We start from the raw sequence: 18,544 nt of genomic DNA on the forward strand, positions 1-18,544 counted from the left end.
GGAGGAGACCAGACGCATCAAAAATGTCCCCGACGTTGCCCTGAAGCTTCACTTCTTCCCGTGAGGACTGAGGTAGCCTGCTGTGAAACCTGCCCACCACGCCATGTCGAGACCTCTCACTGACCAGGAGAAGCGCAAACAGATCAGCATCAGAGGGATCGTCGGGGTTGAAAATGTCGCCGAGATCAAGAAAGGCTTCAATCGTCATCTGCACTTCACCCTGGTGAAAGACAGGAACATTGCCACACCGAGAGATTACTATTTCGCGTTGGCGCACACGGTGCGAGATCACCTGGTGGGAAGATGGATCCGGACACAGCAGTTTTACCAAGAGACGGATCCCAAGGTACTGTGAAGTTCAGAGCTGTCATGCCTGTCAACCCTAATCTCAAAGACAACAGCACTGTGACAGTCACTGAAATTAATACTGGAAAATGGAAAGATAGAAGGAAATCATGTCTCAGTTCAACTGCATGGAGATTGGGTAGCATTAGCAATGCATACTGTGCAAGTGTGCAAAAGTCATGTTATTTTTGGCTAGCACTCAATTGGAAATAATTTCTAGGACATTGGATTAATTTATTAGTAACCATTTGTACACATTGCGCGTCAGTTTCTGAGCCTACACTAGTACCCGAAGCACTACACAGTAAAATGTTGATCCTGTTGCTCTCAGTTACAAATGATATATTAATTAACAGTTTATTTTATGTTCCCCTAGGCTAAATATCCAAACTAAATATCCACTATTGCACTGCTAAAGGCCCATAAGGGTTACATAGACTACTGTGAAATAAAAAATGTTTATTTTTGCTTGGTCAGTTTACTTTTATCACTATTTTTATTTAAAAACCAGGCCTTAGTGCCTACTCTTAGTATCTAGTACTATAGTTAAAAACAAATGTATTCTGTCTTATTGTTTTTAAAACACTCAGATCTTTACCCTCAAGTCTATGCATAAGCAGATGCTACTTAAGTAACTTCATTACTTCTATCCCTAATTTAGTTTTGCTTTCTACTCCCTAGCGGGTCTATTATCTGTCTCTGGAGTTCTACATGGGCAGGACACTCCAGAACACCATGATCAACCTGGGCCTCCAGAATGCCTGTGATGAAGCCATCTATCAGGTACGTTCAGGAAATTACAGTAATGGAATGTGTGATGTGTAAGTCACACATTAATAAAAAAGTGTTTACAGGCATGCATGCATGAAAGTAAAACTCATTACTCATTACTACTGGTCTTGTCTTAGAAAGTATACATATATACAATTTAAATCTTAGAAAGTATACATATATACAATTTAAATCCCTTCTATTTTAAAATGGCCTTGTCTGTGGACTGTGGACAACGGGTGGAACTGGTATTGCTTAACCTGGTGTGACGCTTTCCTTTGTGACGTTCATCTATTCCAAGTAAGCCTGTGCCCATGGCATGTGTACTGCTGCTGTGTGTGTGCAAAGGGACCCTACAGGCTGGAATCAAGTTCCTGTTGGTCAGCCTACCATGGGAGGATGAGAAACGGATCCCACTGATTTCATCATCTGTCATGATGAAAAGATTGTGAAAAGCAACACACGGCTGATAACGTAACACCTCTTTTTCTTTTTTCTTGGGTTTAAATATCTTCCTCTCTCTGTGTAGCTGGGTCTGGACATGGAGGATCTGGAGGAAATGGAGGAAGATGCAGGTCTGGGGAATGGAGGCCTGGGCCGGCTGGCAGGTAAAGCCATAGATATAAAAAATAAATAAAAATTGATGCCTCATTGGCCGCTGCAGTTCGTTGGAGCGATGCGTGTTGAAGGAGGGGCGGAATAATTTACACTGGGAGAGAGAGAGTACGCCTGAAGTGTGGAAGGCACGTTATGTCACGCTGCCACTCAAGTGATTACTGGCCAATCCCTTGAGCACATACGCCCCAGAGCTGGAAAGGGAGTTTACGCTTATATGTCTATGGGTAAACCACTGCAGACAAGGTCTTTACTCCATAACAGACAGACGGGCAGACAAATGGAGAAGCCCAGGAAATGGCATTTGCAGACTCCAAATAAAAGTTATTTGGCTTGCTTCCAAAATACTTTATTGATCCACACACTAATAAAACATATAAAAACCAATGCCCCTTCATTGAGGCGTTTTGCAGGTTCTGCTTCAAAGAGATCTTGCGGTGCACATCTTACAACCTCTAACCACAGAAGTTTCATAACATTGACTGTGCATGTTAGCACATTCATGTGCTAACAGTTCTCCACCAGCATAGTTCCTCAATTCTGTTATTTCTCCTTGCAGCTTGTTTCTTGGATTCCATGGCAACTTTGGGGTTGGCTGCATATGGCTATGGCATTCGCTATGAGTATGGGATCTTCAACCAAAAGATCAAAGATGGTTGGCAGGTAACTGCATCTTACACAGGTCTAAGGGCCGATTCATACTCTTATTTTACCGCTGTAGTGCCGAAATGATTTCGGCTCGTCAGAAAAATTCAGTAGCACAGAAGAGCCGACTTTAGGACGGTACCCGCCCCCCCCCGAACCTCAATGACGCCACATTGTAGGCTCTGCAGAGCCGAACCGACTTTTATTCGGCTCTAAAATAGGAGTATGAATCGGCCCTTACACTTACAGGTCTTATACAATGCATGAGTCATGACCCACTCAACAAAATGAACCGTAACCAAGACTAATAATTACAATTTAGGCATTTAGCAGATGCTCTTAATCCAGATCACTTGATCACTTACAGTAAGTGAGAACAACACATGGTAATCCATCAAATACATAAATACCGTAATTTCTGGACTATAAGCTGCTACTTTTTCCCGTGCTTTGAACCCTGCGGCCTATACAATGGTGCGGCTAATCTATGGACTTTTACAGCAAACGGCCACTAGGGGACCTTCTAGATATATATTGCCTGCGGCTTATAGTCCAGTGCGGCTTGTATATTCTTTATATAACATGAAAGGAACAGGGACTGAAGATCTCCATATATGGGCATATTGGTATGCTGATATGCGGGCATGTATTGATGACATCAGAGATCATATGGGCATGTATTGATGACATCAGAGATCATATGGGCATGTATTGATGACATCAGAGATCATATGGGCATGTATTGACGACATCAGAGATCATATGGGCATGTATTGTTGACATCAGACATCTCCATATATGGGCATGTATTGTTGACATCAGAGCTCTCCATAAATGGGCATATCAGTCCGATTGGCAGTGTGCTGATGTCATGTGATGTCACACCACAGCTCTGGTCACTCTATATAAGCTGAAAGACAGGCAGGCCTGACAGAGAGACAGGCAGGCAGGCAGGCAGGCTGACATGTTTCACTACACAGTGTCCAGAATCAAAGGACCAGAGGTTCCAGAGAATACGTGCAGAGGTGCTGCCGTAGCGATCGGACATGAAGTTTACGCCTTTCCTGATTGGAACGACTCAAGTACTAGGAACTATTCTGATCCCATGGCTGTGTACGTCTTCAACAGAGTGTCTCTATGCTGGACAAAGTTGTCTCCAGTGACGACTGGAAAAAGAGAGGTTCCCTCCTGGCGCTTCAACCACACAGCTGTGCTGGTAGGAGAGATCGTCTACATCTGGGGAGGGTCTCAGCAAACTGGTCAAGGACATTTCATACGTCTCTGCAACGGGCTTTATGCATTTGATGTCGACGCCCACACATGGTCCAAACCCAGGGTTTCTGGGGCTGATCCAGGGGGGAGGGCAAACCACTCAGCCTGTGTGTTGGAGAAGGTCATGTACATTCATGGAGGATGGACCCGTGGTGGACAAGTCAATGACATCTACAAGTTGGACACCACCACAATGGTCTGGACTTTAATTAACACCAGAGGAACTCCTTCACTTGCTACATCAAGTCACTCTGCCACCATCATCGGGACAAAGATGTTTGTATTTGGGGGCTACAGGTGGGACCCGGTTGAGTACTACAACACCATCAGAGTGTTTGACACAGAGACCAACCACTGGACGGTCACACCTTCTACACAGCCCCTTCCAGAAACACGCAGTAATCATTCAGCCTTTACCTACAATGGAGAGCTGTACATATTTGGTGGTGAGAACAAATCTCGGCATATGAATGATGTGTGGAAATTCAATCCAGATACTTTCTCCTGGAAGGAGGTTAAGCCCAAGGGGAACAGCCCATCAAGTATGTGTTCTTGCTGCTGTTGCATTGTGGGAGATCGTATCATCCTCTATGAAGACTGTGGCCTGTTCATCTTAGACTTGAGTCCTAGTCTGAAGACCTTATGCAAGCTGGCAGTTATTCAGTACGATCTGGATCAGTCTGAACTCCCACACAACATCAGGTGGGAACTGGAAGCAGTTGAAAGAAATCAACTGCCCGTAAGAAAGAAAATAAGGAGGGAAAGCAGGAAACGGATCTGAGAACGTTCACAAAGTTTTACAAATATTCACAAAATGTAAAAGAATATTCACAAAATGTAAAAGAATATTTACAAAATGTTTAAAAATATTCACAAAATGTAAAAAAAAAAATGTTAAAGAATATTCACAAAATGTTAAATAATATTCACTGACCATGTAACTTGTTCAGGTAGATCTGTCACAAATACACAAAGCAGATTATATGAATCCCGTTCCCGAACTCCCGTTTCGTTTAGCCTTCGCAGTTGAGTAATAAGTCTCATTGTAAATTGAAACAGTCGAATCCCATCTCGCTTGCTGATTAGCAGAAATGGGAATTCAAAAATATATTTAAGATATTTAAAGACATCTGAACGGAAATCACAAGATGATGACAGTTTCCTGTCACAACCTTTGCAATTTGGTGAAAGTCTGGAAGAGAGTTGAGAGACTAAGGGAAATCAGACTGGACCCCTATTTAGGTTTCTTTTTTGTGGACTAAGTGGGTGGCGTGCGTTTAGCTGGATGTGCCCCGCCGCCCAAACACCAACATGGTACATGGATGTCTCGTACGGTGTTGGAGAATCCCCCTCATCTGGCTTTACCATCACCAAAGAGAAACCACACTGGGCTCTTGCATATTGTTCATAGCACACGATATTGAAACTGAAAGCTGTGAAGAGAGGAGAGATAATGTTTAAAAGGATAATTAAGTGGGGAAGGGGAGGGAGCGTACCGTAAATTCTGAAGGGGAAAAACAGGGTGACCTCACCATTAACATTTGGGCTGAGGCCAAAAGGGAGGATTTTATACAATTACAATTGTTTTTTTCCCTAAATTTAGCTGGTGCCGCTTATATTCAGGTGCGCTTTATAGTCCGGAAATTACGGGTAGTCAAGGATCATAAGCAAGCTAAGAACTTAACATCCGTCTAACAGTAGAATATCTGTACAATAATACTATGAGTATACGCTAACACAATAGAGTGTTATGTCTACATAATATGCTATCTAAATTACATAAGGTATAGCCTTTTGCCTTTTAGCCCGTAAGGCCGTCGAGGCTAGTGCAAGTACTACGGCAAGAGCTGCGAGCTAAGATGGAGTCTGAAGAGGTGAGTTTTCAGACCCTGGCAGAAGATTGGGAGTGAGTCTTCAGTTCTGAATGCAATGGGAAGTTCATTCCATAGTTTTGGAGGAAGAGAGGGGGGGGGGGGGGCACGGGTTGTAGGGTTCATCAACCCCACCCTATATACTCCAGTTTGACCTACTAAACTTGTTTTCTTCAGTTTTACCTTAATTTCCTCATACAAGTTCATCTTATCTTTCTGTGCAAAATGTAGGTCTTGCATGTAGCCATTATGAGCCAATTATTAACATAATCTGTGGTTGGGGTTTGCCCCCCTGAAGAACTTCTTCAGTGATGCAACCTTACCATGGGGTCTGCTTTTTGCGATAAGAGGACTCTCAGCCAGAGGCTTTTGCCCTTTATATTTGTGCTCGGTATTTGCAGTACAGTCTCCCAGTGTAAACATGCACCTTTGAACGCTTAACCAAATTTGTGACAATCATTTGTTCACTGGGAGGGAGGAGCCTGCAAATCAAATCTGTGCGTTCACTGCGTTGGTGGTACTATAATTACAACAATGTGTTTTATTTGTAATGCACTTTTCATTGACAGAGAATCTCAAAGTGCTAAAAACATAATCGAACAAAATAATCGCATAGATTTAAAACTGTCAAGCATAAAGAATCTGGCTGACAATATTTACATACAATTTAACACAAACTGTACACTAGTCGTTAATACTCATCCAAACCCTGCCTGATTATGATAACTTCAGCGTTCTCGCATCATTATCGTGTTATTTATATTAAAGTCTGATCTAAGCCATTTTATTAAATTTGTAGTCTATTTTACTCACTTAGGTGGAAGAGGCAGATGATTGGCTGAGATATGGAAACCCTTGGGAGAAGGCCCGTCCTGAATACATGCTGCCTGTCCACTACTATGGACGAGTAGAGGAGACGAGTGAAGGCCCCAAATGGGTGGACACTCAGGTGGGTGGTGATGTTGATTATATTAATGTTAATACTATACTATTGGTACTGCTACTGTGTCCTCTACTACTGTTACTACTACTATGAGTATGAGTGTACCATTATTGATTTGCTTCGATAAATGCCAGAGATATTATCTGGCATTTATCAAAGCAAAGCAATACAAAAAAGATAAAGAGCTAATTAAAGACCTGGTTGGATGCTATAATGCAGTCGAATTCAACATGATTTCAGGTTTAAACAAGCAAGTAACATGTTATAAGCAGCAATCAACTCTGTTGAGAATCTAATTATTTACTTCTTGCATGTGTTCTTTGTTTGATCACTGTAGGTGGTTTTGGCCATGCCCTATGACACACCCATCCCTGGTTATATGAACAATACTGTGAACACGATGAGGTTGTGGTCTGCTCGTGCTCCCAATGACTTCAACTTGAAAGACTGTAAGTGTCACAGCTAAAGCTTTTTGTTCATGCGGAATTACCTTTCGGAGCAAAATGTCAGAATTTCTTTTCAGTTATTGAGTAAGGACACAGTATAGGACACAACACTGCATCACTGCCATCTAGCAACTCGCAAGACTTCTGTTGCAAGACAGTTGTGTTGCATTGATTTCCTCCTTTCCTGCAGAGTTGAATTTTACCTGTATGATCAGTACAAATGATACATGCAGAAATCGTAATGTATTATGGAAACTTAAGTATGCTTTTTAGTCCATAGGAAAATGAGAAGATTCCTCCTCACACAATTCAGCATCTTTATTAAGACAAGCCATCAAACTTACCCTACCTTAACTTTCTCTAGTCAATGTAGGAGATTATATCCAGGCTGTTCTGGACAGGAACCTGGCAGAGAACATCTCTCGAGTGCTATACCCCAATGACAATGTAAGTTCAACATCTGCTGGTGTGTCATTGCTGTGACACACAGGGAAAATCTTTGCCAAACATTTATTTGCATTTATTAAATAAGAATATCGTTTTGATGGTAAATATTTGCCACAATATGTTTTTGCCACTGTAGATCTCTGCTGTGAAAATGAAAACTAGCAAAAAAGTTGCCCATAGTGCCTTAAGGTCTGTCTTTTCCATCTCATGCTGTAGTTCTTTGAAGGGAAAGAGCTGCGTCTGAAGCAGGAGTATTTTGTGGTGGCAGCTACTCTCCAGGACATCATTCGTCGCTACAAGATTATTAAGACGGGCAAAACTCGCACATCCTTTGACACCTTCCCTGAAAAAGTAGGTCTCTAGGTCAAGCACATGAAGTGAGCTCTAATTTTAAATTATATAATGTATGCTTCAGTGAGAGTGCAATGCTTATTTTAAAAATATATTTGTATATCAACTGTTTGGGGATAATACAATGTCAGCCGTAAAACGGCACAATTACCGTAAGACGGCAGATTACAATTTAGTGCTTATAAATGAGAAGAAAAGAGCATGCTTTGTCAGGTGGGTAGCCTGACAATGAATAGGCTGGACAAGAACTACTCTCCAAATTGTCTGACTCTAACCAGAAGGACAGGGCTACATTTGTATTCTCGTATATGTGATGTACAGTCTTACCTTGTGGGCCACGCGCCTGTAATAAAGTTTATATATTAAGTTCTGGTATGCTGGACGATAAGTAGCCTTCTACTTCCTGTACTTCCCTAACGTTAGACACTTCATCAGTAGTTCTGTTCCAGGCTTTATCCCCTTGTGAGATAAAGATGGAGATAAAACTGTCAGTAAACCTATTTTTGCAGGTGGCGATCCAGCTGAATGACACTCATCCTGCCATGGCCATTCCAGAGCTGATGAGAATCTTTGTGGACATTGAGAAACTTGACTGGGACACAGTAAGTGTGAAATAATGTTTATTTGACTCACACTTTTCAAAATGGATGATAAATATATAACATGTCATCTAACTGTCCTTAACAAACTATAACGCATACAGTAATATAGGACACTTTCTTACATTCTCAGCATAAACATTGAGGATTTTACTGTGTATTTTTAAATGCCGGCCACAATAATGAATTTTAGCACACTGAATAAGTATCAATGGTGAACATTAACCCCTCCTTTCCTGGCAGGCCTGGGACCTCACCAAACGCACCTTTGCCTACACCAACCACACTGTTCTCCCTGAAGCTCTGGAGCGCTGGCCTGTGGAGCTGGTAGAGTCTCTGCTGCCCAGACACCTTCAGATCATCTATCGCATCAACCAGATGCACTTGGACGTATGTAATACTTCATACTCGTCTCTTTGTCCTTTTGCCATCTCTTCTCCTTTATCATTAATTTATGCAGCATGGCATGCATAAGGGCCTACCATACACATTTTGTTTCAGTGTGCTTGGTGAAAGGCCGGTTGTATTAAAACTTAAAAAGAAAATAAATGTCTTCATCATGCCTCAGATGCTTTTATACTGCTATCCAATATCATGGATGTCCATTATAAGTTAGCTGGACAGCCATTGTTTTTATAATTAATCTATTACTTGCCACATATAAATGTGTATATATAATTGTATTACTTGTATTTTGTCCATACACACTTCTATATATTATGACAATGCTGAAGGGTAAGAGACAAAAAATCATCTTGGACACTGATGGATATTGTGACAGTCACCATTTCAATGTATTACATTGCATTGTTCCAAGCATTGCCTCCGTATTGCATCAAGGAAGGAGGCAGAGATTTCTTCATTTACATTTTTGGCAATGAAAGGGACAATGATACAAATGTAGCTTGAACTGTTCTAGAACACGGGCATAATATACAATTCATCATGCCCTTTTTCTTGTACTCCCCTTAAATTGTGTTTGTGCTGGATTAGACAGAAGCATGGGCATGGGCTTGGGTTAATTATTTTTTTTTCTCTCTTTGGGGCCTGATATAAGCTCTAAACTGGGACATTGTATGTGTGTTTTACTTTTCCTCACTCCAGAGTATTTCAGCCCAGTTTCCAGGGGACATGGAGAGAATCCGCAGAATGTCTTTGATTGAAGAAGACGGCTGTAAGAGAGTCAACATGGCTCACCTGTGCATTGTGGGATCTCATGCTGTCAATGGAGTAGCCGAGATACACTCCAACATCATTAAGACTGACGTGTAAGCACATTTCATGCCTAATTATAAAAGAATATGTGCCACTTAAGAGTGACTAAACTTCAAACTTCAAAGTTCTGAATATAATTACAAATCTTTCTATTTTGGTTCTGTAGATTTCGGGATTTCAGCGAAATGGAACCAGAGAAATTCCAGAACAAGACCAATGGAATCACTCCCAGACGCTGGCTCCTGCTCTGCAACCCTGGACTGGCTGAGCTCATAGCTGAGGTGTGATTGTAACTCCAATTAAATCCATGTTTGTAACCACATTCGGTCCAAACTTGCTAGATCCTGCCAATAACTTACCGGTATGAACTGTCATCTGTGTCTTTACTAGCATTATACCCTTGACGTACTATAGGGACAGCAAAAAGTCACCAATGCCTGTTTTGCTGACATTGTATGTACATTCATTATCTCTCTTCTAGGCCATAGGACAGGACTTTGTGAAAGACCTCAGTGATTTACAGAATCTAAATGAGCTGGTTGATGTCGATGCCTTCGTCCGAGATGTCGCTAAAGTGAAACAGGTAGGGTTTCTGCTTAGTTTACAATTGCATCTAGAAACTAGAAAGCTGCGTTCAGATGCCAGGAGGCATGCCCTAATAATAATAATATGCGATCGTATGTCACAGATTACTATGAAAACCTGCAAAACCTGTCAGACAGTCTGTCCGTCACGCCTCCATATATGGTTGTCAGTCCGTCACAGCTTGTGACACTCACACGTCATGCCACCATATATGGCTGTCAGTCCGTCACGCCTCGTGAAATGCTCCATATATGGCCATCTCCATATATGAAGATCAATCACGACACAGACTTCATCAAACCCTGGATAGCCATACATGGAGAAGACTAGATCATCACCATCTGCATATATGGAGCCGGCCAGCAACTTTACATCTGACCTCAAACCCTTAGATCTCCATATATGGAGCTGACCTGTTCTGACATTCCAGATGTTGATCCTCCCCACCCGTCCTTCTCCCTTTTGCCCGGCAGCCGGTGAAAATTCTCAACAGGCCCGAAAATTAAGGTCCGGTTTTTGACAGTACCATCCTGTAGTAGCTTGAATGGTAAACTAGTTGCGCACGCAATGAGCACTAACTATGAGACCCTGCAGATCATGTCTGTGTGTCTGTCTGTCTGTCCCGCTGTGACACCACCCGCCCGCCACCAGAGGGCGCAGCTGTAGCGCACACACACACACACACACACACACAACCACACACACACAGTAGAAAACTTAAAGAAATTACTAACTAAAAATAAAAATAAAGTACGTAATTTATTCTAATTGTTGTTATTGCAATTTACGAGCTGCGTTCGCTTCCCACGTTTGCGCGTCTTACTTGTAAACTACAGTAGACGATGTCACTAGTAGACAATATGAAAATAGTCTGCCAGTGTTAAAGTACATCACGCTCAGTTATTAGTTGGGACATTGCTGAGTTGGGTTTTGCACGCTTGTACAGGCCACATTCTTCTGCAATGATTGAACATGATCACAGCTGAATAAATTCAGTCATGTTTTTCTCTCTGAAGGACAACAAGCTGAAATTCGCACAGTACCTGGAGAAGGAGTACCAGGTGCAAATCAACCCATCCTCCATGTTTGACGTCCATGTGAAAAGAATCCATGAGTATAAGCGCCAGCTCCTCAACTGCCTGCACATCATCGTCATGTACAACAGTATGTGAATGCAGCTTTCAAACTCCCAATTGGGCAACTTATTTGTGTCAAACTCATGATACAATAATATCACCATAATGAGTCCAGACTGGCATGACATATTTATCACAATATAAAAAAGACAAATGCTGACTGGAAAATCACCACCCAGAATAGCCTATTTGGTATTTATACAGTATATGTGCAAATCATCTGTCTTGTCTGTCCACCACTTGAGTGGACAGTTGGAGAGTATAATGCATGTCTCTTTCAAGTCAAGTCACTCTGCATCCGTGCTTTCAACTTCAGCCTGTTAAATCTGTCCCTTAGGATGCATGATGAAATTATTATCAAGAAGAATGAACTTGTTTTATTTTGCATCAATCGGTTTCATTTTGTTAGGAATGTTGTTTTCAAATGTACTAAACTTTTGTTTTTGTACATTTTTAGACATCAAGAAGAACCCCACTGCTGATTTTGTTCCCCGAACAATGATAATCGGTGGCAAGGTATTGACTCAACAAAGCTAGTGTTTACACACGCAGGAACACACAGAATATTTTTATCTGAGCTTTTTTGTCTAAATCTGTTTAATATGATGCTCTCTCTAAATTATAGATTAAGATGTAGCTGTGTGTTCATTGTCTCCCCCTGCAGGCTGCACCAGGGTATCACATGGCAAAGTTGATAATCAAGCTGATCACCTCAGTTGGTGAGGTGGTGAACAATGACCCTATGGTGGGCAACAAGCTGAAGGTCATCTATCTGGAGAACTACAGGGTCTCCCTGGCAGAGAAAGGTACAGTGCAACACCTTACAATTACGTGAATACGAGACAATGGACCAAACACTGAATTCACTGTCCATGTCTGTTACTGGCTTAATTATTTTATTAAACTAGTGTGCAGTCAGGATCAATATGCCTGTTTAATTATTCATTGAGTAATGGGAAATATGTCCTTGACCTCTGGAGACATCTCTGTCTGTACCTGTTCTACGGCAGTAACACTAGTGTTTTCTAGTGTCATTTGATGCTTCATATCCATATGAGTCAAACCGCCTTGCTCATTTGTTTATTTTTGGAACACTGTTCTTATTTGGAGCAATATTAAACGAGTATGGGAATTATGAATGGGGCGGAAAAAAGTGACCCAGGTAGGATGCACAAATTATGTCTGACTTCGGTGCACTATTACTACAAATGAATAATAATCCATTCCGATGATCTACTCCTCCTATAGTGATTCCTGCCACTGATCTGTCCGAGCAGATCTCCACTGCCGGCACTGAGGCCTCAGGAACAGGCAACATGAAGTTCATGCTGAACGGAGCCCTCACCATAGGCACCATGGACGGAGCCAACGTGGAGATGGCAGAGGAAGCCGGAGAGGAGAACATGTTCATCTTCGGCATGAGGGTAGAGGACGTGGCTGAACTGGACAAGAAGGGGTAGGGGAGCTCTCGCCTGTAATGTCAGTGTCAATAGAAAGTAGTGTGTGGCCTGTTTCACTCAATCTATAAGGAAAGGAAGTACATATCGGTTTAAAAATGTATGGGTTTGTTCATTGCTGGGACTTCCTATATTAAAGGTATGCGAAACCAGTCTACTACTGTATGAGACATTGGACAAACTGTATCACATACATTAAATTGTGACACTGAAGTTACATTTGCTATGAGTACATGAGGTGACATTCTTGCCGCTTTGATTTTGTTTTTATTTCCACAGCTATGATGCCATGTCATACTACAACGCGATTCCAGAGCTGAAACAAGTCATGGACCAGATCAAGAGTGGATTTTTCAGCCCCAAAAATCCAGACCTTTTCAAAGACCTCACTGAAATGCTCATGAAATATGACCGGTAAATATATATAAAGTACTATGATTCTGAATTTGCTCAAATCTGGACCTTTTTGGCTTGGATTACACCATTTCCCCCATGTTTCTGTGCAGGTTCAAAGTGTTTGCAGATTTTGAGGCCTATGTGAAATGCCAGGAGAGAGTCAGCACTTTGTATAAGGTACTGGAACATTTGCATGTAACAAACTAGGCTCAAACTGAAATGACACATTTTACTAAAATTGTAGTTGGAGCCAGAAGGGTGGGAAGATCTAAATGGAACATTAGAAAGTTTAGAGTCAGAGAATCACAAGTATAAATTAAGCCTTAGAGCAGTGTATAATTAACTGTTTTGTTTTGTTTAAAAGGATCCAACGGAGTGGACAAAAATGGTGATCAAGAACATTGCTGCCACAGGCAAATTCTCCAGCGACAGAACCATCACAGATTACGCCACAGAGATATGGGGAGTGGAACCCACAGACCTGAAGATCCCAGCCCCAAATGAGCCAAGAGAAGCCATTGAGGAAACTGCCAGGGCTTTGGCGAAAATGTGATTACTAGGGTATTCTTTAGGTTTACAGTTTAACAGTACCTACGCTGTTATTTTTCAACTAGTGTACCCTTTAGTGATTTTGTTACAGTAAGTGATTTTAAGAGGTTATGAGTAGGCTTGAATTTCAGCACAGATCTTTTTTATCTTTAAAAACGCACTTTCTACATCAAAAGGCATCTGTTCATCTGTTATATTCATTCAACACCAAGACACAAACCAAGACATATTGGGATTGATAATGTCCATCCTGGCCAGGGTGAAATAGTATTTGCAAATGATTCTAAGCATTGGTTTTCAATCACTTTGAGTACCAGATCCAGTGTTCAGTGCATCCGCACAGTTCAGATCGGGGCATATCCTTTATCATTCAAAGGAATGTAGTATATTTTCAAATACTTTCCTGCGACTGTTTTTTCTGGCACTTTTTTCTGACAGCATTTCTGGCACTCATTGTATTGTATCCTGTTTTGTGAAAACTATGCCTCTATATAAAAAGTGGATAAAACAATGAATTAATTTGCAAATACTATGACTAACATCTGGTAAGGCACTTTTCTAACGCTTACTGAACTTCCTTATCAGTATTTGAGCTGTACCTCTTTCCAGTGGTGAAATAAAATGACTGAATGCAACATGAAAAGTGAAATGTTTCTATATTTTTTTGTCATATTTAATTTAATATTGTGTTACAATATGTTGTAGCTAATTCAGCTACATGAGAGACAACACTGCCAGACAGACCATTCTGTTGAAGTGGAAGTTGATCTATCTTTCAAGAGTCTGCAGAAATTCCCTATAATGTAAAGAAAAAAGATGAGCAGTAACAACTGATTACTACCCTACTAAGGTACAGGATGGATAAGAACACATTTGATCAAATGTTAACGGTTATATTTACTGATGTTTATGATACCTTTTCAAATGCATAATTTTGTACAGTTGCAGGGTAAATAGAAATGTTCTTGATTAGTAATGGTAACTTACTTGACTACAGTCAACAGATTGGGATCCCGGTAGATGTCGTTGTGTGAATATTTATGTCTTGCACTGTAGGACACCATTTGAACATGACCCTTTACATCACTTTCTTTCTGAGCCTGAAGTGATATTTGGTATAGCTGGGGACACAAGCAAAGGAATGTATTCACTAACGTACTACTTTGCATGATAAAACATTTTTAAAGATAATACGATTTTGGGGTGAGGCGAGTTAGGATTAAGATGTTGCAGGCCCTACAGCCAGCCATGACTTACTATACAGTACTTCATGTAGATAAAGATATCCATACAAGTTACTTTGAAAACTACTGGGTACAAAATGTTCTCATTTTTACATTGTGTACACATTTAACTAAATTAGAATTCATTGTTCTATACTACCTTTTGCCCCATGTGATAGGGAACCATATCATCATCTTCTGCATGTAGCAGCAGTAGTGGACTGTAAAAAGTCTTTAAACTGTACAGACATAGAAGAAAGACATTTTCAATAATTAATTGAACATAGATGGATTAAAAAAAGACCACAGCATGTGGTAAAGCTGTAATAACCAATGAGCAACATTATTGTCTTAATTGTGGCCTACAGTATTATCCTAATGATGGATATTTGATTAAAGGGAGGCAAACAGTCCATGGGTCCACCAGATCAACTGTGCAATAAGTTAGATGTGGATAATGGTATTAGCATATGCACCGTGATCATTATCATAAAATACTTACTTTTTATCATTAGCAAATTCTATGTTGTTCATTTCTAAGATGTTCCAAACCAGGCTCTCAAAACCTGGAAGGAACATGTACAGCTGAAAAGAAGGTAGAAATAGTTAATATTTATGTAGTGATATACAAATACTTGTGGAATATAAAGGAATAAACTTGATTCCTTAGAAGAAACAGGTGAAATACTCATGTCTGTTCTCAACAGTTGCACAAGCTGTTCTTTTGAAAAGCGGAAATTAAGACATCTGTTAGTGCTGTAATACAGTGAATTGGGAAACAGCCTGAAGGCTGCAGACATAAAAACAAAGAATGCCACAGAAATATTTCACCTTACAGAGAGGATGGTTGGTTACAACTTCCCCAATTCTTGTGTACGGGGCTTCAAGAATTATAGCATCAATAAGTGACCCTAATGAAAGGAAATGTTGAGACACAATGTTCATTATACATTGCATGAATGAATAATCAACTACACTGAACACTCAGGAACTAAAGAAAGACAGAGACTGGATCATGCATTTTGTACCCTGGAGCTTAATTTAATTGTGGAGTCAGCTGAATTATTGAAGTGCACTTTTAATATTTCCCAATTAATTATTTATGGTGAACCTAGAGAGTTTCTCTTTTAAAAACAATGATCACAAATATTAATTTGACCTTAACATAACACAGGAATAGCCATGTATGCATTATAGAGTTGTTGGTAGAAATGAGTAATTGTAGAATACTTGACACTAGGGGGCATTATGAATCAATCAGATGAATTAAAGATGATATTCCATCATGTTGATGCCTTTTTTTTCAGTTGTTGCAAACACTTAATAGTATATGCCTTTAAGAAACACAAGCTCACCATGTTCTTGTAGTTTCAGTGCAGTATTCGTTGCCACCCTACAGACAAAATAAACCTGATAATGAGTATGAACTATGATGATGAATGATGACTAATTTAATTACCTTTTACAACCTTTGTATTTTATTTTTTACTATTCATTGGTATAATAAAGAAAAAATAAAGGGAAGCGCCGCACACTCAAATCTGTGCACAAGCAATATATTTATTTGCAAGCTTTCAGTCTACTGACCTTCAGGCATTCATTGGTATGAATGATAGGCAATAATTCATAAACTTCTCAATACAACCATGCACTCACCCAGTACCAAGGGAATGCCCCCACAGACAGACCAGACCACCTCTGCTGTGTTGCTTTGCCCACTGGTACAGGTAGAGGGCATCAGTGGTCAGGCCAGCCTCACTGGGTTCCCCACTGGAATCACCAAAACCTAGGAACCCTCAGAATCATGACTTGTGATGACAGCATCAACTTTTACCAGGACTACCGATACATGTGTATGCCTGCATAGGTATGTGCTCCTGTTATTATGTATGAAAGTTAGAACAAGTATTTACCTCTATAGTCTAAGGAGAGCACGTGATAACCTGCAGCACTTAGTTTCTGCAATAAATGCATAAAAAGTTATCAGTTTACACAACACATTATCAAAAATATAATTACATGAAACAATGATGTGTTAAATGTGAAATCACACCTTCACCAGCTGTACTCTGTGATATATCGCCCTATAATTAAGGACAATGACAAAATAAACATAAACAACAGAACATTTCTCTGGCTTATTCATTCTGACCCATGCATCTCCATAAGTGTGCTGTATAAACCCACTAGACTAGACACTATTAGAAATCTATTCAAGGGTCTCTTTTCTTCCATGCTGGTCCCACCTGGTTCCCAAGTTGCCATGGAGATAGATAATAACAGGTTGGCCATCTCCCAGTGCCTCCCTGTACCACTCTGGGTCTTTCTCCGCTGCCTCTTTCCATTGGCTGATGGGAAGTGTATGCCTAGGAGACGAATGAAGAGAGGGAGAGTGGGGAGGAGAGTATAAGTACAGGCTTTGAAGCTCAGTACACAGTCAAATCCTTAGTGACAAATTTAACAGAGTACAAATGGAACCATGAAATGGTATTTGTACTCTCTCTGAGTAAAATCATCACTAAGCATTTAACTTTGTACTGTAGCTAAAACATGGGAATGAAATAGCAATGCCAGTAATTGGGTCTGTTACTCTGTTCCCACTGGGCCACAAAGGCTTGAGGATGGATTGGACCCAGTCCATTTTGGTCAATATGAACTTACCATACACCCACTGAGACACCCTCCTCAGTGGTAAGATAGAGGTTGCATGTGTGGTTCAGTATCTTCTCAGGTTTGCCAAGGTCCACAAAGAAAGGAAATCTCACTGTGGAGTGTGGACACAATAAAATAAAAAGCTAATACAAGAAAGAACATCAAAGCCATTTAGTTTTCCTTTCCATGGTATAGCTATAGCCTACTGTATGTGCCGATCTCTTGCACGTTGGTTTTAATAGGATTAAAATATTTTCTTCATAAGAAACACTGTTGTAAATGTCAACACAACAGAATGATTCGGAATCATTGCCAGAGAATGATTCATGAAAACATATGATTCATCAATCATCATTAAACATTACAGTACATTGATTTCAAGCACAACTCAATAAAAAACTGTGAGTGGACGACCCAATAAAGCATTACACTTGTTTACAAGAGGGTCCACCTTGTTCATCAAAACATTTAGAGACGTACCAATATAAAGAACAGAACAGGAATTCATCATAAAAAAGAAAGAAAAACACAGCTTACACAGGTGAGAATATATGATATGTCCCAGTATCCACGGAAACAGGTAGAGAAGAACAGGAACAGAAGCATAGACGGTGGTCAGATATATAATGGCACGCTTCATTCTTGACCCTGACCAAAACGTTTCTTCAACCAAGAAACGTGTCCAGTTGTCCAAAGTCTCGTCTGTTTTGAGAGAGATAGGCTACTGCAGGCTTGTGGCTGTGGCGGTGCTGAGCGAGTTCTCTTCCTGTAAACATGAACGCTGTGAGAACTTAGTTGTGACCCAGTAAAATCAGGTCAACGTTCAAGTCAGACTAATTTTACCCTCTGCAGTTCATGGCTCGAATATTCAAAAAACCCTGCACTACTTAGCTCTGGTCCATAGCTCTAATGCCGCCCACAGTACAGTAATTAAGGCTATGGACCAGAGCTGTGCAATACTTTTACTTTTATTAGGGGCAGCCGCAGACTAGTTCAGCAATCAGCAGACGTTATTTCGTGAAAGTG

The 18,544-nt window shown here is 40.6% G+C and overlaps 2 protein-coding genes across 2 annotated transcripts; one reads left to right on the plus strand and one right to left on the minus strand.

Annotated features, from left to right (window-relative positions):
• Nucleotides 1-35: 35 nt before the first annotated feature.
• On the plus strand, nucleotides 36-14,276 carry pygl (phosphorylase, glycogen, liver). Its single transcript, XM_083792014.1, has 20 exons — nucleotides 36-346; nucleotides 1,027-1,128; nucleotides 1,646-1,724; nucleotides 2,291-2,394; nucleotides 6,337-6,468; nucleotides 6,800-6,911; nucleotides 7,273-7,355; nucleotides 7,572-7,706; nucleotides 8,216-8,308; nucleotides 8,549-8,695; nucleotides 9,410-9,573; nucleotides 9,687-9,801; nucleotides 10,002-10,103; nucleotides 11,122-11,269; nucleotides 11,699-11,757; nucleotides 11,906-12,047; nucleotides 12,490-12,697; nucleotides 12,978-13,112; nucleotides 13,205-13,271; nucleotides 13,459-14,276. Exons 1-20 carry the CDS (start codon nucleotides 104-106, stop codon nucleotides 13,645-13,647), a joined length of 2,559 nt encoding a protein of 852 aa, XP_083648140.1. The 5' UTR covers nucleotides 36-103; the 3' UTR covers nucleotides 13,648-14,276.
• Nucleotides 14,277-14,302: 26 nt separating this feature from the next.
• Nucleotides 14,303-18,286, minus strand: LOC310877982 (lysophosphatidylserine lipase ABHD12-like). Its single transcript, XM_083792015.1, has 12 exons — nucleotides 18,056-18,286; nucleotides 17,528-17,630; nucleotides 17,113-17,232; nucleotides 16,920-16,950; nucleotides 16,780-16,825; nucleotides 16,523-16,652; nucleotides 16,222-16,259; nucleotides 15,698-15,777; nucleotides 15,369-15,451; nucleotides 15,027-15,105; nucleotides 14,631-14,764; nucleotides 14,303-14,439 (listed from the first exon to the last, which is right to left on the minus strand). Exons 1-12 carry the CDS (start codon nucleotides 18,156-18,158, stop codon nucleotides 14,412-14,414), a joined length of 975 nt encoding a protein of 324 aa, XP_083648141.1. The 5' UTR covers nucleotides 18,159-18,286; the 3' UTR covers nucleotides 14,303-14,411.
• Nucleotides 18,287-18,544: the final 258 nt, after the last annotated feature.

This window comes from Protomyctophum parallelum (genome assembly GCF_964188405.1).
Source record: "Protomyctophum parallelum genome assembly, chromosome: 20".
NCBI classification, from domain to species: Eukaryota; Metazoa; Chordata; class Actinopteri; order Myctophiformes; family Myctophidae; genus Protomyctophum; species Protomyctophum parallelum.

Bases quoted from the DNA above. Each gene is read 5' to 3' on its own strand.
- pygl (XM_083792014.1), top strand. From the start codon at position 104: ATGTCGAGACCTCTCACTGACCAGGAGAAGCGCAAACAGATCAGCATC. The intron at 8,696-9,409 runs GTATGTAATACT...TCCTCACTCCAG, and splicing joins TCAACCAGATGCACTTGGAC to AGTATTTCAGCCCAGTTTCC. The intron at 9,802-10,001 runs GTGTGATTGTAA...TCTCTCTTCTAG, and splicing joins TGGCTGAGCTCATAGCTGAG to GCCATAGGACAGGACTTTGT.
- LOC310877982 (XM_083792015.1), bottom strand. From the start codon at position 18,158: ATGAAGCGTGCCATTATATATCTGACCACCGTCTATGCTTCTGTTCCT. The intron at 17,631-18,055 runs GTAAGCTGTGTT...CACACTCCACAG, and splicing joins TATCATATATTCTCACCTGT to TGAGATTTCCTTTCTTTGTG. The intron at 15,778-16,221 runs GTGAGCTTGTGT...TCCTTTCATTAG, and splicing joins ACTGAAACTACAAGAACATG to GGTCACTTATTGATGCTATA.